Source organism: Macrotis lagotis, chromosome 1, assembly GCF_037893015.1.
Source record: "Macrotis lagotis isolate mMagLag1 chromosome 1, bilby.v1.9.chrom.fasta, whole genome shotgun sequence".
Classification (NCBI taxonomy): Eukaryota; Metazoa; Chordata; class Mammalia; order Peramelemorphia; family Peramelidae; genus Macrotis; species Macrotis lagotis.
This window is the reverse complement of record NC_133658.1, coordinates 740,282,832-740,304,691: the sequence shown is the minus strand read 5'-3', so window position 1 is coordinate 740,304,691 and position 21,860 is coordinate 740,282,832. Positions and strand designations below refer to the sequence as shown.

General features: G+C 35.4%; 1 protein-coding gene across 2 annotated transcripts in view; it reads right to left on the bottom strand.

Moving 5' to 3' along the window:
- ZDHHC20 (zDHHC palmitoyltransferase 20) overlaps nucleotides 1-21,860 on the bottom strand; it is a 110,882-nt gene that overhangs the window by 14,091 nt on the left and 74,931 nt on the right. Inside the window, exons 6-11 of one of the 2 annotated variants that reach the window (XM_074216224.1) lie at nucleotides 19,765-19,797; nucleotides 19,305-19,425; nucleotides 10,440-10,475; nucleotides 8,605-8,737; nucleotides 7,519-7,645; nucleotides 4,248-4,334 (exon numbers count right to left, since the gene is read on the bottom strand). In XM_074216224.1, the coding sequence (XP_074072325.1) occupies nucleotides 4,248-4,334; nucleotides 7,519-7,645; nucleotides 8,605-8,737; nucleotides 10,440-10,475; nucleotides 19,305-19,425; nucleotides 19,765-19,797 (537 nt within the window). The remainder of the gene's footprint in view (nucleotides 1-4,247; nucleotides 4,335-7,518; nucleotides 7,646-8,604; nucleotides 8,738-10,439; nucleotides 10,476-19,304; nucleotides 19,426-19,764; nucleotides 19,798-21,860) is intronic. The other variant, XM_074216223.1, reaches the window with a different exon arrangement.

Here is a 21,860-nt window from a genome sequence, read left to right as displayed (position 1 = left end):
TGTATTTTGACTTCTCAAAGAGTTTAGCTCAGAACCTGAACATAGAAAACACTTAAATCAGTGACTGCTGACTGGTCAGACAGAGGGATAAGTCCTGTCCTGCATCATCAGAGGTAACAACCACATCAATGAGATCAAAAATTAGTATTTGAGTACTAGAATATCTGAGATAGCAAGAGGTAGATGGAGAGACATAGGCTGGGTATTAGAGCCAAAGGCTCTAAGCTTAAAGACAACTGTTGTACTCACCAAGAGCTAACCCTTTCCTCAACTATTATGTGTAATGACTAATTGAAAGAACATATAAAGGCCAGGTTTAAATAAAGAATAAAAGAGGATTTCCCCCCTGACCCTCAAAAAAAGAGTGGTGAGAATCAACAACAGTGAAGCAGTGAGCAGAGAAGGAATTTCTCGTCATTTTGAAGCCTGAAATCCAAAGTTGTGAGTTGCCCAAGTACAAAAGTTTTTTTTTTTTCTCATATGCTTCCAGGACAGAAATATCAATCTTCATCATACTGAGTACATTGGTGGAAAAGTTTGATGTAAGTTTATAGGAACTCTATGATATATTTTATTATTTGTGCATTTAATATATTAATTGTTCACTTTCCAGCATGTAGTCATGATTCAATTGCCTTCTCTCTCCCTCCACTTCTGGTCTGCCCCTTCTCCCTCTGCCCTCATTGGAGCTTTCCTCTTGGAACCTTCATTTGGAGGAAGGGCCCAGACCAGTTATCCTTTACTCTCAAGACTTTGCCACTATGCCCCCACACAGGCACTTTTCTCTTCCTTCTCCCCTACATCCCATTCTGGCTAGTCTTCCCTCATTAGAATGCAACAAAATGCCTGTTGACTCGCCATATTGGTATCTTACTATTGTTATTTCTTCTACATTATTAAGTAAATGGTTATATTTGTTGATAACATTACTGTGAGTGGATGATTATGTAAGTATCAGGCATTATATGGATAAATTCCCTTGTAAGTGGCTGTCATTGTGGGAAAGAGGCCTCAAAGTATGGGAAATAGATTTCTCCTCAATCTTAGAGGTGACCTCCAAGACCTTGAGAAAATCTGAGTGCAACTGTGGTAGTGGCCTAACTCTGAGAATTCAGACTACTGTGAGGAATAGAGTGACTGACAGCAGCAAGTAGTGTCTCGTGTGTCTACATGAAAGGTATGAGAACCCTTTATTTGAGCAGAAACTAGACCCTCTGGTAATACAAATAAAGTGTTAGGTTTTGTGAGATCTTGATGGGTGTGCCTTGAGAGGCACTAGCAGTGCTGGGGAAAGACCTATCATATAAGACCATCCATTATCTGAATCGAAATTTTGCCTATCTTTAATGATTTAAAAGAGCTGAGGCTCTAACTTAAGAGTATAAAAGAACATCAAACACTTGGGAGTTAGAAAACTTGGATCTGAGTCCCAGCACCAATACTTAGTAGCTGTGTGACTGGCAAATGACTTAATGAGAGGGTACTGGAGATACAAGAGGCTAGATATTGAGTTGGACCAGGTTCAAGTCCTGACCCTGCCATTAACTTCTTGTGATCTTTTGGGGGGTCTTTTGCAAGGTACAAGGCCACACACTTAGGAAATTATTAAGTGTCTGGGGCCAGATATGAACTCAGGTACTTCTGACTCCAGGGCGGGCGCTCTATCCACTGCACCACCTAGTCGCCCCACTTCTTGTGATTTTAAAGGCTACATCATTTTATTTAAGTTGTGGTAGCTTCTATCATGCACAAAAATCTCTGAGCATGACCTTGGTGAGTCTGTGTTCCAGGGCCCCTCTAGTTAAATACAGTTGAAGGCTCATCACTGGAAAGCGAGCAACTTGGTGATGAGGTTTTTGGCTACATCAAAACAAAGATCCACAGGCTTGTCCATTTAGACCTATTAGGCTGTAGAGCCAAACAATTCCACCCCCCTCAGGGCAGATGAGAAATTGAGGCCTAGAGACTTTTGCTGACATGAGGTGGTAAAGTCAGAATTTGAACTCAGGTCTTCTGACTGTAAATCCAACAGGATTTCTTACTGCACCACACTGAAGTACAACTTGAGTGCTTACTTGGGACAAGTAAAAAATTCACACTGGTCTCAGTCCTTAGTGGCCCATTTTGCTATACAGTAATGTGGCTTAGTGGAAAAGTTTGCTAAGAATTATAGTTGTTATATTGTAATCTATAAATTTAATCTGACAGGTCTTCAAAATATTAGATCCTTGACAAGGGACTAATGAGTAGATAACTTCTGTAATCAAACTTGACATTCTTGCTCTCAAAGAATTCCAAGGAATGAAGGTAAAGCTAAGTGGAAGGATGGTCACAGATATTCCTGGGAGAGGCCGAGAGAGGACACAAATGATATTTTAAGGGATAGCTGACCATCTCATATTTCTGTACTGATTCATATTTCTGTACTGATTTTAAGTACAACTTGAAAAAAGGATTGTTCATAAAATTAATTACACTTTATACACCACCATCTTTTGTTTAAGTAGCTTTCCCTTTTTTTTGAACCTAGGGAGCAAAGAGGATAGACTACAGGTCTTAGAGTAAGGAAGTCATGAGTTCAAATCTGACCTCAGATATTTACTAGCTGCGTAACCTTAGACAAATCATTTAACTTTTATCTGTCTCAGTTTCCTCAAGTGTAAAATTAGTATAATAATAGAATCCACCTCACAGGGTTAGGATTATTGTAAGAATCAAATTTTTAAAAAATCAAGAACACTGTACACATTAACAATCACACTGAGATGATCAACTATGATGGATACAACTCCTTCTCAGGAGTTTGAAGATCAGGAACAACCTTGAGAGATCTGCTGCCATGAACATCCAGAGAAAATCATCATGGAATCTAAATGCATACTACTAATTCATCTTATTCAAAATGATTAATATGTAAATGTGTACATGTACAACTTTTACCAGACTGTTCACCACCATGGAAAGGGAGGTGGGACAGGAGGGTGATAGAAAAATATGTAACCCATAAATTTACAGATGGATGAACATTAAAAAAAACTACCCTACAATAGCATGAAATTGGAAAAATTAAATTAAATTAAAAAATCCTCAGGTCACAGTTCAAGATATTCTTACATGGAGGTAGAAATGGCTCCAAAGAGAATAAAGATGGCAAAAAAATTGTACTAAACAAAGAGTATATGGAACATATCCCTGCTGAAGAGAGACAATTGTGAGGGCACCTGGTGAGAGCACCAGGCAATGTGAAAGAGAAGATACTAAAGGTTTACAAAAAACATGGACCTTATTAAAATATGATACAAGGATAACCATGAAAATATCCACAACTAATGATCTATATGCAAGCTGCAATATAAAAATTAAATAATAAGTAATTTCCAAGGACAGCAACCAAAGATGTCATTAAGGAAAAATCTAGTAAGAACAGATAGGTTGGTCATGGGCCCAGGGACAACAGGGGATAGCCAGAGTCCTCCATGGGTACCTTCACAAAGTCAGTAGAAAGTGAGGAAAGACTTCAGCTTATCAGGCGAATCCATGCCAACTTACAGGAAGAAATGGACAAGAGTTGCAGAGGAAAGCAGGCTTGGGCCAACTGAGACATCTTCCATAAGTGGAGGGTACTCCAAATTGAGAAGATCCATTGGATTATTACTGGAATACTATTATTTATACTGGACTGGTACAGGGAACTTCCAGTGAGGAAATTCCTTCTAAAAGAGCAGACTGGCTCTTGATTATCAACTTACTGTCTTGGGGAATTGACTGGGACATTAAATGATTTGTCTCAGGTTACATCAAGAGTCAGAGGTATGATTCAACTTAGGACTTTCTGATTCCTTTATCCATTATACCACGTCATCTCTATGTATTATGTTTAGTTAAATTTTGTATTTTGATGAAGAATGCTCAAATTATTCTGAATGGTTTAACAGATTTAAGATCTAGTCTAATAAAATATTATATAGTTAAATAAATAAGATTAACTAGTACAATCATGAATACCTGAAAGAATTCTTGAGCACCATTCTTGACCATCTGTGCAAGGCTGTACACTCTGTACATAAATGGTGAAACACAGTTAACAGGAAAATTTAAGTCAACTAGAACTCTTTCCTCAATTATGCCAATCAGCTGACTTTCAATGAATATATATTGCTACCATATTAATTTACAGAACTAAATGTACTACAGATGAACGGCAAGTTATTACTTACATGTACAAAAAAGATAAAAGGCTCACTCACCTCCTCATGTGTTCATGGTGGTTTATGCCAGTAACCTGTTCTGTATCCATCATGAGGCGAGTTGGGAAATTAATACCATCACCTAAACTGCATGATTAAAAATATTAGTGATTACTTTAAATTTTACTGGACTTTTAAAGAGATTTTTTTATTGCCTGCTTTTGAGATAATTAAAAAAGAGTAAAATATACAAACAAGTTACTCCTCTATAAGTGATCAAAGGTTAAAATTACTTACAAGGAGAGAAAAGAAAATCCAAACAACTCTTGAGGTCTTACCTCATATTTTGCAAACTGATGAAAATGACAAAAGATAGGAATAGTCTATATTGGGGTGATAGGAAGATACACAAAACCGTTGGTGAAACACAACTGCTAGTGATTCATAAATTCATAAAATATAACAACTTTAGAAAGAAAGACCCAATTATCTCACAAGGTTGTGGGGGAATCAAATCAGAACAATGTGTTGTTTTAATTTCTTCTATTATAAATGATTTTTATCATTTTTGAATATAATTCTTTTTTAATATAGTTGTTGATCATATGCATTTCTTTGAAAAATTTCTCATATTCTTTGATCACCATGTACTATGGAATAACAGTGTTTGGACTTTGCACACTGATAGCAATTCCCTAGGTTTCTTACATAGGACTTTTATTTTAGATATATTATGCCTGAAAACTAAAATAAACTGAAAGATAATGGGCTGAGCATGATCAATTTATTAGTCTAGCAGCAATCAATAAATTGAGTCTATGACTTATCTCAATAACTAAAGATCATAAGTTAGGACCCACTAGCCTTCATATAGACTTCTGAAGTATAATAAAACAAAGAACAGAGTTGAGTAGGTAGGAAAACAATGCAATTAGTTACAAAAATGACAGCATCATGGCTGAGGACAAAATGATTGGTTATATCAATAAGAGTAGGCTAGTAAACATGGGAGGCTAACCCCTCTCTGTCATTAAGAAATGCTTGATTGATTTATAAGAATCATCTGCATTGTAAAGATACTGTTAGTGAACCATGGTTAAAAGACTCCTTGGCTTCTAGGAGATTTTGTTAGGGATTTAAGACCATTCTTAATTGTACAAAGACAAGCAAGGTTGTGAAATAAACTAGATGAGTTTGTAAGCCTTTAAAGCTCAGGTATGATAGATTAAAAAAGTTTTTCTTTTAATTATACCTTTAAAATAACTCAGAGGGAAAGCTAAATTCCTGAGCTCAGCTCAAGGACATAGCAAAGTGGCAATAGGCAGATACAGACTCAATTATAAAAATCAACATACTAGAAAGTCATTTACATTGCAGAATCAATACAGTTAAAATTCAAGGTAAAATTAACTTTTATATTTTCAGATATTTTATATAAATATTTTACTTCAATTTAGTTTCTTATCCTAGGTACTCTGATTTTGTTGTGTAAAAGCTTTTTAATTTCACAAATCAACACTGTAATTGTTGTATCTTTTATGTTCTCCTCTCTTCTTTGCTTAGTTATTAATTCCTCCCCCTGACTATAGATATGAAGGATACCCTCATTTGATTTTGCCTACATTTTTTATTTGTCATGTGTCAAGTTGGTGTTTATTGTGTTATAGTGTAAAAAGCTCCTCTAGACTTATTTACTGACAAACTATCTTACAATTTTTCCATTACTCCTTGTCTAACAGAGTCACTCCCCTAATAATCTTTGAGTTCACTATACTTTTGAATATTGAATGCTATATATTATTGTATGCTTACCTGCTTTGTTTCACTCTTATACTTTTCTGTTTTTTTAAGTACTAAACAGTTAGAAAGATTATTGGCTGAATATTAATATGCTCTATATATTAAGTAATATATGTAATACTATAATGTATGTGTGTATATATGTGTAATACTATATATAAATGTATGTATATGTATATATAATATATAATATATATTCACATACACACAGACATTATTCACTTATTTGCAGGTTTTTGGTTTCAAGTTTTGGCAAGGATCATAATGGTGGGAAATTGAGAAGATATCAAGGGTCAGTTCACTACTTTAGAGATTAAATATTCAAGTGGTTAGGACTTAGATGACTTTTGAGGACTATTTTGTAAAAAATTATAGATGTGAAATTACAGACAAAATCTATATCTGACTTTGTGATTCTATTTGAAGTTTTCTTGGCAAAGATAATTAAGTGGTTTCCTTCTCCATCTCATTTTACAGATGAGAAAACTCAGGCAGAGTAAAGTAACTTGCCAGGGTCACACAGTAAGTATGAGACCAAATTTGAACTTAAGTCTTTCTGATTGTCACTCTTATCTACCATGCCACCTAACTGTCCACAACATTTCATAGCAAATTTCTTAATTCTACTTCACTGATTAAGTGCCTTTTTGGAAATTTCAGTAAAGCATTGATACAGAACAGCAGTATTAATAGCTAGCATTTATATAGCATTGAAAGGTCTGCAAAGTGTTTTATATACATATCACTTCATTTTATCCTCACAACAACCCTGGGAAGTAGGTGATACTATTATGCCCATTTTACAGATGAGAAAACTGAGGTAGATAGTAATGTGCCCAGGGTCACACAGGCAATAGTTGAGGTGAGGCCATATTTGAACTCAAGTGAAGAACTTCCAGTTCTTTATCTTTTACCAAAAAACTGTCATACAGAATTAAGCCAATCTGAATGTTATTTGATTAGCCATAGACTATTCCATTCCTTGGACATGCAGGATACTAAGAAATTTAGCAGACATTTTTTTTAATTTAAATACATACTTAATTCTTAAATATTCACATTTTATATAGAACTTTATAAAAGTACTTTTCTCAAAAATATCCTGTAAAATAGATAGTACAAATATTATTGAGCTCAATTAACAGATGAGCAAAAATAAGGCTCATAAAAATTAACCTAAGTTCACAGAACCAGTATGCATTAGAGTTTGGATTTAAACTCAAGAGTTTCTAGTCCTATTACCATTATGTTATCTTGCTTAAGTACAACCTCCAGTACTATTTGATAATTCAATTTTCTTTCAAGATTAGAATTCTTGGTAGTTTGTCTTTGCAGTGGCTTACAGGGTGCAAAGCAACAGATAATGAAAAAGTTATGTATACTGTTTCTGAATGCAGAAAACAAATTTATTTCCCTTCTCCTGTCTTAAGTTCCAAACGTCCATTTGCCATAATGCTTCAGCAAATAAGACAAAGAATTTCATCAAATCTACCACTTTGGTGATCAGAGAGGTTCAAGCTAAGTAACTTACCTTGTAAATATAGGAAATAACCAATATTTTTTTTCATCTCCAAACACTTGTCTCCAATTTTTACTCCATCCAAGAGAGAAACCATTTTTATCAGGTCCATTTAGAAATACAGGGGCACGGAATGCCTCTGTAGAAAATAAAATCAAGAAACTAAGCAATCTATCGTTTGTGAGGATGATGACAATAAAACATTTTCCTGTTACAGCCTATACCATGACAGAAGAAAAACATTTTTAGACAAAGCATAATGTTGGGAAAAGATCTCCATTTTTAAAAAATGGATTTAAAAAGATGATTAAATATTGAAGGGAAATTTTTTAAATGAAAAAAATATTTAGGCCTGTCCATCACAACAGGAAACAGTTATTGATGAATGAGTTGTTATCTATACCACTGGAAGGAGAATTCTCAATTATGTGAAACTCTTATTTTAGGTACTATGATCATTGACCATGCAAATCTAAATGGATAGTAATTGAACTAAAAAGTAAAAGTAATGGTAGAAATTAATATTTAAAGAATTTTTAAAGATTTACAAAGCACTCCTCCTAGTTACCTGAGGTAACCAGTAAAACGATCATTCTAAAAATTTAGAATAAAGATTGATCAATTTTACTAAGATCAGATACTGACCTGTTAACACCATGCAAAAATATTGTCCAAAGATTTTATTTGGTTTTAATTTTTCCCATACTGTCAATATTTCTTTTTCCTGTCTTTCTCATTCCATACTTATTTAATGGAAATACCTTTTGAGAGTAAAGATCTTGAAGTCTCATTTATAAAAATTCTATTTTTCTACAATTTTCTCAAATTAGAGAACATACCATTTTAGATAAGTGATAAGAAAATGCCTTGTTTCAGGGAAAATAAGCTCTAATACTGATTATACATATTTACTTTTGGCTTGGTATGCATAATTCCAATTCCATCAACTAGTTCATATTTTAGCTGGTTCATAGTTCTGCATAAAACAAATATTTCAAAATTATACTTTTTTATGATTATATTGTAACTCCTCTTCAACACATTATTCAAAACAGACATTAAACTGGGCAGTTAGTGGTTTTAGTTTAATCAACTGACCTATTGTTGTTCTATTTTTTCCAACTAGCCAAAGGTGGTAGCAAAAAAGGGACAGGATGCTAATGAAGAACATAGTAGCCACAAAGAAGAGAAAAAGGACGTGGAATTGTGCACGTGTGTTTCTTAAGTTGGTCTGAGAAGAAAAAGAAAAAAATAATTTAGAACATGACTGATCTTTTCATATTTTTTCCATTTTATACCATTTTCTGGTAAAATATTCCTAAAGATTTAAATATTTCAACCAAATTTTCCAGAAACAAATAATAATATATATGATAAGACTTATTCTAAATGTAAGAAAAGCATGAAAGGAGATGAGTTGGTCCAAATCCAATCACTATGGAAGTCTATGGAAGAGAGAGTTCATAATCTCATACCACTATGGATCAGTTATTTAAAACTACTTTCACAGGTTTCACAGTGATAGCAAAAAACAACAAAAAGCATCTTTATGGCCAAAAGGAAGAACTCAATAATTTATCTGGAACACTATAGTGTCATGTTTGAAAATTAAGGTGAGCTGAGAGACAATGGTTTGAGCAAGACTGATTTTTTAGGCTATCAGTAAACAAAAAAATTGGGTCTATGGCCTCTCCCTATGACCAAAGACCCTGAGATGGGGCTCATCAGCCTTAATAAAATTCTGGGAAGCAGAGCTGGATAGGTGGCGAAGACAATGCACATGATTACAGGACAGACAACCTCAGGATGAGGACAAGATGACTGGTTACATTAAAAATTACAGGTTTGAACCATGTGGGACTAATAATCACCCCTCTCTGTCATAGGAGACTGCTTGACTGATTTATAGGATTCTTCTGCACATTGCAGACATTTGCAGACTTAAGTTGGCAGACTCCCTGGTACCTAGAAAGTTTGTTAGGGAGATAAAACTTTTCATTGTTAATGGTACAAGGACAGTTCAGGGACAGTGTATTCTTAGAGCTAGCTTCAGGACTTAGCAAGAAATCTTATATAATCTTTCATTTTCCCAGAAGCTGAAGCTATAAGGATTAACAAGTTTTCTTTTAACTAACTGAGGGGAACTGAACTGCTATGACTAAGATGTGAGTCTACCCAAGGTTAGAGATAGAGGACCAGACTCTCTAAGCATCCACCCACATCAAGATAACAGATTTTCTTGAAACAAAAACAGATCATTAGCAGAAAACTTGAACTTCTAAACTTAACTCATGGGAAGAGACAAATGTTTCTTCAGTAACTGTACAAAATGGGGCAGAAAGACAGAATGGAATAAATTATGCAATGATGCAGAATTAATCTAATTCAAAAAAATTCACACTTGAACTGACATCAAGTATAATTCTTTAAAATTATGTCAAAAATTGTATTCATGCTTCCTAAGTAGTACCTGCTATAAACAAAACCATGAAGTTTATCTCTGGGTTTCCTTCTGATAAATCCCTCTTTTTATACCAGGCTTCCACTGACCTCATGCTGTCCCCTGGTTAGCAAGTTTCATGTTTTCTTAACTCTAGGCCTTTCAGTCCCCATACTCAACTTGTTCAGTATTTTGAAGTTAATGGAGAACCTAATAAAATAATCCTAAATTACCTACAAATGAAAATGGATGAATGAGTTACATTTTAAGGAAAGTTAAAGTATTACCAAAATGTTAGAAATCAAGAAATCAGAGGAAAAACTAGTGAAGGAGTTACATCTTTTTCAGTAATACCCTTCCAGTTTTACAAATTTAGCAACTTTCTATTCCAATCATACATAAGACTTTGCGTTTGTCTTAATAAATGCTATAAAAGAAATAATAAGAAATTTAAAAAGATCAATTTATAAATGACATCAATAGTGTATTTTACCTTTGGACAATTCTCTGCAGACTTCCTGCGGCAAAGCTTGTACAAACAAAGATAATATATTAAGATACCAATATCAAAAATACCTGAAAACATCAATTTTTAAGACTGGCTTACATTCAAGAATTACTAGGTTAACTTTCATCCTTCAGATGAAAGAAAAACAGTCAAGAGTACATGTATGTGAATATATTGCCATCTCCAAATATAGGAACATATTTCTAAGGTTCTTTAAAGGTTACTGGATTTTTTAAAATGGAGTTTTAATTTGAAGGTACATTATTTAAAATCTGAGTTGTTTTTTGAATTAAAGCTATCCTTTGAATGATTGTATTCAAATATGTGAGACAGGAAGAAAGTTTATTTAGCATTTTCTTGGCTATTTTAATTTTAAAAAAATGGTTTTCTAATTTGACTAATACATTATTGGATGACAGTTATAGAGTTGCTCTATCTGAAAGCATTGGGAACTAATCTCATCTAAATGAATTATGCAGATATGATAAATATTCCTTTAAATGCCAAAACTTGAATATTTTTAGGTATTTTTGATGACACTATAGCACAGTGGATAAAGCACTGGACTTGGAGTCAGGAAGAAAGATCTAGGCTCAACTCCAAAATGTGATACTTAAAAGCTCTGAGATCATGGGTTAACCAGCTTTAGTGCTCTGAGTCTTCACTAACTCTCTAAGTTGGTGTGTCATAAAGCAGGAGGGAGAGTATCTAGGCAAATGAAATCACAGACCATTTACCTACTGATATACTTTTTTTTTTTAGATTTTTGTAAGGCAATGGGGTTAAGTGACTTACCCAACATCACACAGTAAATTGTTTTGAGTGTCTGAGGCTAGATTTGAACTCGGGTCCTCCTGACTCCAGGGCTTTGCTCTTATCTACTACTGCAATATCTAGTTGCCCTGGATATATTTTTGATAGCAATCTTTCTTAGGTGCATACATAATTTTAACCTTCTTAAATTGAGGCTATTAAATAGTTTGGCCTTTTAGCTTGGTAGGGACAAGGGCTTTTGTCAGAATATCCTACAGAATCCCCTGGCTACCTCTACACAAAGAGGTATCAGACACTTCATGGAGGTACTGGAGAGCAAGATGATGGGCTATATGGGAATTTTGACTTCCAGATTATGGGACATGGAATGCTAATCACCTACAACCTATCCCACTGCTTTCATTGGTTTGCAGCCTCATGTAGACTGGATAAAAGCAGATCTAGGATTAACAGTTAAAAAACAGGATTGCACAACTTTTATCAGTTAAAATCCTCCACCAAGTTAAGGAAGAATCTATATATACCCCAAAAGACAGATCAGATTCTAGTTATTTGGATTTTCTAGATTAGTCCAGCAGTAAAATCTTACTCCAGATCTCAGTGTGAAATTTAAAAATTAGGCAAATAATTGTGTTGCCTTTTCTTTATCTGTAAAATATGTTTTGTTGCTGTTGCAGTCATTTCAGTTGTGTCCAATTCTTCATGAACCCTATTTAGGATTTTGACAAAGATGTTGGATTTGCCATTTCCTTCTCCAATTCATTTGAGATGAGGAAATTATGATTATTTTTCTCCCTCAATTCTTCTCAGCTTCCTTGATTTTATTTTGGCCTCTACCATCTTAACCTACCAAGTCTTGCTCTTATGAATGATATCAACCAGTTCCCTCCTTCCCTCCCTTCTATCTTTATATCCTTTCACAATTTGTTACCCATCCTTCTCTTTCCTTATGAATAACAGTGAAAGGAAGTGAATAAGACAATGGAGAACGCAAGAGGAAAAAAAAAAATCATTCCAAAAGACAACAGCAAGCAAAAGTTTTTCCAGTGTTGTACTCCAGAGTGGGTATCTTAAAAACAAAAACATCTTCACATTTCAAAGCGGAAACAGACTAACATTACGAGTATGAGAGCAATATACAACTTCACAAAAGAAAAACTTGGGTGTCTTCAATCAGAGAATAGAATTGGTTCTTGGTTAGGCAAGAGTTAAAAATCAGGAGATTATGAGGTTATTACCTCTAAGATTCTAGAACTTTTGAAAATTAAGGTTTGCTATGAATCAATGAATTTTAGAGATGGAAGGGATTTAATGACCTCCTGGTTCAATTTCTCATTTAACTGAGAGGAAATTGAGGTCCCAGAGTTTAAGTGTAGAATATCTTTCTGAAAAATTTCCATCAAGAGAAAATGGTTTTTAAAAAAATTCTAGTGGATCAACTATCTATAAAATTAATGATTTGGGTCACTAATTCCACAACAATGCCAGAAAAAGAAGATAGTGCTATAATTAGAACCATATTATATATTACAATGTTGTAATCTACAGCTCAATTATAATTCATTAAAAGGATGCCAAGCAAAAAAGAAAATAAAACAAGAAAGCATTAATTTTTAACAATGTTCAACTCAAATTCCAAAGGGTTATAATAGTTGGACAATGCTTTGACAGTTGATCACTGTGCATGGGGAATAAAGTGTCTAGAAATTAACGGGAAAGTTTATGACCCAGAAGTTTAGAACTGATAAGGATGAGGATTATATTAGAAAGATGAAGGTGGAATAAATGGTAAAAGCACTCTGGACTCTATGCTACTCACTGCATTGAAATAATGACATTAACATAAAGCTTTAGGGTTTTGTAAAGTATTTTACAATGTCTCAATTTCAGCCCACAAAAGAGACAAGAAAACAAATCAAGAGACTTACTCAGGGTCACAACAACTGGTAACTTAGTCTGCATTTGAGCTCCAGGTTTTATCTTTTTTGTTGTTGTTTTTGCAAGGCATGAGGTTAAGTGAGTCTGAGACAGGCTTTGAACTCAGGTCCTCCTGACTCCAGGGCCTGTGCTCTAATGCCACCTAGTTGCCCCCAGGTTTATCTTTCTATCCATTGTCATATCTAGCTGCTTCTCCTATTTCTTCATCAGATTAAACTTTGGTACTTTATCCACTAATGTTACTCCAGCTTAGGATCACAGCAGTGAGAGCTGTTAGGGCAACTTAGAAGTCATTTGGTTTCTGAACACCTTCATTTTTAGGATGAGAAGACTTTAGAGAGATGAAATGATTTGTGAAGTATTCCAGAGGTAAGTGAAAGATCCAGGATTGAACTAAGGTGCTTTGACTCTAAATCCATTATTCTTTTTTTCTTTTTTTACTAAATTTTCCATTACAGATTCTGAGTCTGTGTGTGTGTGCGTTCGTGTGTGTGTGTGTGTGTGTGTGTGTGTGTGTGTGTGTTTGTTTAAAACATATAGGTTAATATAGTTAGAAAGTACATTTGTATGTCTATTTCCCCCCAACCCTCCTAGATGTCATCATCTATCTCTACCAGGGCTTGTAGAATATAAAGAAGTAGCAGCATTGGCTCAAGCGGGGCACAAATATCAAATTGAGACCAAGTAAAAAGTAGAAATAGAAATACATTTGTTTGCTGTGCTCCACTTTCCCCATTTCTAATTATTATGTGGGAGAATAATGTATATTGGTGACTAAATAGTAAAAAGAAAAAAAATTCTGTTAATTCAGTTTATGGTTCTGGGACTCTGATCTCACTAAAGGCAGAGACAAATTTTTTCCCCCTAGGTTGTATTTTCTTAGTGCCTACCACAGTGACTGGCAAGTCTCAAGCACATAAGAAAAGTTTGTGAAATCAACATTAAACAGTTGTCTCTGTGACCCCATTTGTCAATAGCTCTAACTGTGGAAAGGCAGGCTATAGCCAAATTGAGTAAGACTTCAGATGCAGTGAGGGGAGTCTATCCTTTATTCTAGATTTGTTGGAGAATGACTAGACAGGCTTGAACATGGAAATGACGTGACCAGACCTGTGTGTTTGAAGGAATTTCATTGTGCCAGTTATTCAATGTGTTTCCCTCGGTTTCCTCATCTATAAAATGGGGAAAACATAAGTACCTAACTCCCAAGAATCAGATAGGATAATATAAAATACTTAGCCCACCATTGCCTGGCCCACAGTAGACCTATTCAAAGGCTGGCTCTCATCAGTAAATCATAGGCAAAAGTGTACAAATTCAACTTAGAATGAGACTATTTGGAGAAACAATTTTTTTTAAATCACAGGAAGTCTTTGCAAATGATATTAACATTTATGTAAATAGATAATTCATTATCTAACAGTCACTAGGCATTTATTAGCTATTTAATCTATGCCAGATACTGTATATCACCTATATTGATAAATACATTTAAACATTTCATCTGTAATAATATAAAAACCATCAAGGTATAACTAAGAGAATACCTTGTAATAAAGCCTGTCAACTCAGATGGAGTAACAGACTTAAAAAGTCCCATTTGTCTTCTCATTCTAAAGGAAGGTTATCTTATCTTCTAACAGACTAAACTTTTATTTCCAAATAGATAAAAGTATTTATTTGCTTAGCTTCTGGATAGGGCTAGAAAAAAACAAAGGGAGAGAAGGCAAAGATCAGTTCCTATAGTTTATCTTTGACAAAGAAATATTATATCCAAGACAGTTAATGCTCTTAAAGTATTGATGCAGAAGCTTTGGTTTGCTGTCATTTCTGAATACATGAATCATATTAATTGGGTCTAATTTAAAGCACTAGTCTGAAGAAATGTAAATTCTAAATCCTTATAACTATTAAGTTAATTATTTGCATTCAAATAATATAACAATGCTTAACTGTGCTTTTAAAACAGTTCAGAACACTTGGAAGTCTGGAAAGATTTGCAGGAATTGATGCTGAATGTAGGACCAGGAGAACATTGTACACATAAACAGCAACAATGTATGATGACGATGATGGCTACAGTTCTTCTCAGAAGTTCAGTGAACAAGGACAATTCTGAAAGACCTTTTATGGACACAATCTATATCCAGAGAAAAAACTGTGGAGTCTGAATGCAGAGCAAAGCATACTATTATCCACCTTAATGTTTTTTCTTTCACTCTCATGGCTTTTTCCCTTTAGTTCAAATTCTTCTTTCACAACATGACTAATATGGAAATATGTTAAATATGACGGTACATGTATAACCCTTACTAGATTGCTCATTGCCATGGGGAGAGGGGAGAGAAGGGAGGGTGGTAGAAAAATTGTGGAACTCCAAAGCTTGCAAAAGAATGAATGTAGAAAACTACTTTTGCATGTCATTGAAAATAAAAGAAGCAGGTTGGGAGGGGAGTTGGTTGGTTATGAAGGGCAATGAAAGTTAAACAGATTTTGTATTTGAAGGTGACAGGGAGACACAGGGTTTATGATTTAGGAAAATCGCTTTGGTGACTAAATGAAGAATGAAGTGCAGTAGGGAGAGATTTAAAGCAGGCAGATCTCCTATGGGGTGTGGCAGTAAATTGGGCAGAAGAGCCTGCATCAGAATATGGCAATATCAGAAAAGGGGGATTATTTGAAAGATGTTACAAAGATGCAATTCACTGACCTTGTTATAGATAGGATCTGGAGGGATAAGAGATAGTGAGGAGGTCAGACAGCAAAGTCTAGGGGCAGAGGAGGTCTGGCAAAAAGACACTCTGTTTTGGATGTGCTGAGGTTAAGATGTCTACAAAACATTCAAGGTTAAGATGTCTGAAAAGTACCTACTATGTGCCAGACCTCAAGCTAGATGCTTCTTACAGATATGACCTTGACTTCCAGACAAGATGGCGGAGAGAAGACAGGCACTGTGCTAGTCTCCCAGGGGCAGAGAGCAGAGACCCTGCCCGGAGGAGTGAGAGCCGGACTGTGGGGGCTGCCATCTGAGAGCCAGCTGGGGAATGGAGGCGTTGACTATGAGACTGACAGTCTGGGGCTTACCAGCAGGGCTGGAGGACAAGTTCCAGCATTGAGTGCAGTTGGACATTGATCCACTGGGCTCTGGTCTGGAGGACCTCAGATTCCATACCTTTGTTTCAGCTGAACCCTCTTCCCAGAACAAACACAATTACAGCCCCCACCCCCAGGCATGGGCAGCAGAGCTCCTTCAACTGTGAATAGGGAGAGTAATTACCTCTGCCCAGGGCACAGCCCACATTGTTCAAGAATAAAAGTATCCAGCAGCACAGCAACCCACTGCCTCTAGGCCAAGGGAAAGGGCCTCAAATCAGGGTCACAGACACTCCAGAGAAAGCAACCAGCACACCCCTACTGGCTAGTGCACATGGACTTAGTACATCCAGTGAGTAAAGCCTCTAGGGATCCCAACACCAAACCTCTGTGAACAAGCCCCATCCCCAACACAAGATTTTAGGAAAATGAAGAGAGGCCCGAAAAGGGGGGGGGGGTCCATAAAAGAATTCCTACAAGGTAAAGACCCTAACTCAGAGAGATCTAGAACCTCTGAGGAGAATATGATTTGGTCTCCAGCACAGAAAGACTTCCTTGAAGAAATGAGGAAGGAGTTTAAAAATCAATTGGAAAATTTGGGAAAAGAAACCCAAGAGAAGATTAACACCTTACACCAAGAAAACAAATCTTGGAAAATATGTTGGACAAAGGAAAAATGAAAATATTCTCTCAAAACCTCATCTGGTCAAATGGAAAACTATTTCAAAAATAGAATTGATCAATTGGAAAAGGAGTTGCAAAACATAAATGAAAATTCTTCTCTAAAAAAAGACCTCTCAGACTGGCCAATATGATCAAAAAGACCAATTATCAATGTTGGAAAGGATATGGGAAACCTGGAACACTAATACATTGTTGAGGGAGCTGTGAACTCATCCAGTCTTTCTGGAGAGTAATTTGGGATTATGCCCAAAGGACAACAAAAATGTGCAAACCCTTTGATTCAGCAATACCACTACTGGGTCTACACCCTGGAAAGATGACGAAAAAGAGTAAAAACATCACTTGTACAAAAATATTCATAGCAGCCCTGTTTGTGGTGGCAAAAATTTGGAAATTAAGTGAATGTCCTTCAATTGGGAAATGGCTTAACAAACTGTGGTATATGTATGTCATGGAACACTATTGTTCTATTAGAAACCAGGAGAGATGGGAATTCAGGGAAACCTGGAGGGATTTGCATGAATTGATGCTGAGCGAGATGAGCAGAATCGGAAAAAGCATTGCACACCCTAACAGCAACATGGGGATGATGATCAATCCTGATGGACTTGTTCATCCCTTCAGTGCAACAACCAGGGACAATTTGGGGCTATATGAAATGGAGAATACCATCTGTATCCAGAGAAAGAATTATGGACTTTGAACAAAAACTAAAACTAAAGACAAAAACTAAATAAAAAAGTATTACATTATTATGTAATTTTACTATCTCATACTCTATTTTTCTTCCTTAAGGATATGATTTCTCTATCATCACATTCAACTGAGATCAATGTATAACATGGAAACAATATAAACACTAAAAGAATGCGTTCTGTGTGGGGGGAGAAGCAAGAATGGGGGAAAAATTGTAAAACTCAAAATAAATAAAATCTTTAAATAAAAAAAAAGAATGGAGTCTGTGGAAACTAATGACTTCATGAGACAACAAGAATCTGTTAAACAAAACCAAAAAATCAAAAAAACAGAAGAAAATGTAAAATAACTCATCAGCAAGATCTCAGAATAGATCAAGAAGAGACAACTTAAAAATTATTGGTTTTCCTGAAAACATTGAAGAGAAAAAAAGCCTGGATTTAATATTACAGGATTTAGTGATGGAACCAGAGGGCAAATTAGTTATCGAAAGAATACATTGATCCCCTCTGGAAAGGGATCCCAAAATGAAAACGCCAAGGAATAATGTGGCCAAATTCAAGGATAAAGGAGAAAGTCCTGCAAGCAGCCAGAAAGAAACAATTTAGATACCAAGGAGCCACAGTAAGGTTGCATCAACAGATATGATCTCATTTAATCCAACAATTCTGTGGAGCAAAAGAGCTATCACTATTTTCATTTTACAGATAAGGAGGCAAGGTTGAAATGGGAGTTAAGTTGAGGAGAGTTGAAAAGGGTCTGGGGAGCCACTGCTGAGAGTGGGATATAGTGAAATGATAAAGAGTTATGGTCCAGTCTTCTAGCAGAAGTGAGATCCTAGTTGGGAATTGTGTCATCAATTTGTAATGGGCCCACTCAGAATGATTGAGTATTTCTCCATCTTTGCAGCATGTGTATAGGAGTCAAGGCAGAGTTGATACTGGGTCAAAAACTCTGCAGAGTAGGACAGTAAAAAGAGGAACTAACAGCAAATGGGGAAGATGGTGTGGGAGAGACCTAAGGAGTTGAAAAATTAGAGGTTACAGAGTAGAAGAGTAGGATTTGGTAAAGGAAGGCAGAGGAATGGGTGGAAAGTCATTAGATTATTGTCAGATAAGGGATTCTTGAACATGGAGATGGTATATGAGATATAATCAAGGATATCCCTGTATATGTGGCTGCATTAAGGTGAAAGAATAGGTCATGGAAAGTGAGGGGGTTGAGGAACTGAGTGATTAGAACATTAGAAAGAGAGAAAGAATATTTATGATAAAGTCTTCTATATGAATTAGGAGTAGGGGAAAAGAGAAAAATTGTAAAACAGGTACTAAGTTTGTTGAGGAAGGAAGGGGAGTAATCTGAAGGCCAACAGACAACAGTTACCACGTCTTTGATCAAGTGGTAGATGTGGACTGTAAGAACCTCAATTGAAGGAGATGTTACTGAATCTTGGAGGTAGGAAGAAACTGAAGTAGCAATGGAAAGTAGTAGTATTCAAACTCTCCCTCTTTCCATTTGGTTCCATGTAAATTTTAAATAGTAGACACTGGTTAATAAACTCTTCTATTAGTACTGAGTCAAATGTTTAATTCTTTAAATATTATAGCAATAGAACAGCTTAATGAAAATTTAACTTTATACCATTTAAAATTTTAACAAACTTACCGTCCAGAATTTTATAAAATATTCTAAAACTGTTGTGGTCACCAGAATACAATACACAAGGGAATAAAATAAAAACAGCAGGAAGTATTTGTAGTTAGAAAATCCCACACAGTTATTCACCCTGGAAAAGTAAGGACATAAATGGTTGTAATATAAAAAGCTAAAGATATCAACACACATTTAAAAGTAAAAGAAAAGCTACACAGAGCAAAATTATATTAAACCAAAGAGCATAGTTGGAGAAAAAAACGAGGCAATTAAATTACTCAGCTAGTAAATAATTCTATATAGAATAATAGTACAACATCTCAATTCTTAAATAATTATCAGATTTCAGAATATATTATTAATCACATAGAGAAACTTCATGAATGATATTTTTAAATGAAAAAAGCATTGTTTCAAAATTTAGAACTTTCTCCTTCCCCATTAAAAAAATTTTTATGTTTTTCATACATACCAAGGACAATGATGATCCATCTTAAGAACACATCTAAGAAAAAAGTACAATAAAATTCCATATTCAAATTTCCATACACTTAATTTTCTGTAAAATTTTATCTAAGAACATTATACTCAACATTTTTATTCCAATAGAATATATAGAACTTTCTCAAGTGATTAATATTCAGTAAACACTATATAGTAGGTTCTAGGCATACAAAATAATCTTTACTTTTGGGGAACTCAGACTGATACAGAGGAAGAAGATTTGGCTCTGGGGTCAGAGGATGTGGATTAAAATAACATTTCTGATGATTACTATGTATATGGTCCTGGCCAAATCCACACTGGATCTTGGTTTCCTCATTTGTAAAATGAAGAGGTTGGCCAATTATTGCCTTTGAAGTTCTTTCTTATTCTAGATTTATAATCCTATAGTGATGATAATGATGTTACATTTGTACTCCGCTTTCTTTTTATTTTTTATTATTTTTTTTTTAGGTTTTTTTGTAAGGCAAATGGGGTTAAGTGGCTTGCCCAAAGCCACACAGGTAATTATTAAGTGTCTGAGACTGGATTTGAACCCAGGTACTCCTGACTCCAGGGCCAGTGCTTTATCCACTATGCCACCTAGCCACCCCTGCACTCCACTTTCAGGAGACCATAACATCAGGGAGGTGATGCCATGACATGCATTTGAATTGGATCTGAAGAGGGAGTGCTGTGCTAAGTCACCAGCCTCATTTTCGCCTCCAGAGTCATCTGGGTCCAGTGGTCAGATATGAATCAGGATGACTGGAGATGGTCCTGGATGAGAGGCAATAAGGGTTAGGTGACTTGCTCAAAGTCACACAGCTAGTAGTATCAAGTTTCTGAGGATGGATTTGAACTTTCATTCTCCTGACTGCAATTCCAATGCTCTATCCACTGCAAAGACAAATGTAAACATGCTACAAATCCAACCAAGAATTCAATCTGGGGCATTTACTAAGGGGATGAAAAGGTCAAGGAAATCCCTCATTATATTCTAATGGGAGAAATAACACGTGAATGACTAGATATAGAGGATATCCAGGATAAATGAATCTAGGCTGGAAAAGCACTAGCAACTTGCCAGGGGAGGCAGACAGAAGAAGCAGAGTGGGGTAGATGGACCAGATTTTATATTGTTTGTATTGTTTCAGCATTAAAGATTTTTTTTTTAGGTTCTTGCAAGGCAAATGGGGTTAAGTGACTTGCCAAAGGCCATACAGCTAGGTAATTATTAAGTGTCTGAGGCCAGTTTTGAACTCAGGTACTCCTGACTCCAGGGCCGGTGCTCTATGCACTGCGCCATCTAGCTGCCCCAGCATTAAAGTTTTAAAAGAATATGAGTGAAACCACTTCAGGGCACAAGATTTATTTTAAACTATTTTCCTATGGAATTATGAAGATTCAAAACTGCAGACAATATAAGTTTTTAATAATTTGACTCCATCAATCTTAAAATTTACATAAACTTCACTGACAAGGCAAAACTTACAATTTTATATTATTGTTTGGGAAATGAAATTGTCTGGTTCAATGGAGCTGATTTATTTGCTTTAATCATATTTTATTGTATCCAAATGTGGGGCAGGATTATATTTTAAGGTCTATAAATTTAGTGGGACTTAATTTCTTTGAACAAATCAATTTGTTCTAAGTTTCTTTTACATATAAAATTTCATTTATTTATTTATTTGTTTGTTTGTTTGTTTGTTTATTTATTTATTTATTTGCAAGGCAATGAGGTTAAGTGGCTTGCCCAAGGCCACACAGCTAGGTAATTACTAAGTGTCTATAAGTGTCTGAGGCTGGATTTGAACGCAGGTACTCCTGAGGGCCGGTGCTCTATCCACTGTGCCACCTAGCCACCCCTTACATATAAAATTTTAAATAATAGCCACGGCTAGGAGAATTCTCTAAGAAAGCTGAGAGAGAGAGAATTCAAGAAGCACTCATCTCTAAACTAAGTCCTGAACTACAAAGTAGGTTAACCATAGTTAAGACAAAGAAAACCAGAGTTAAAACAACTAAGCAGGGGCAGCTAGGTGGAGCAGTGGATAGCGCACTGGCCCTGGAGTCAGGAGT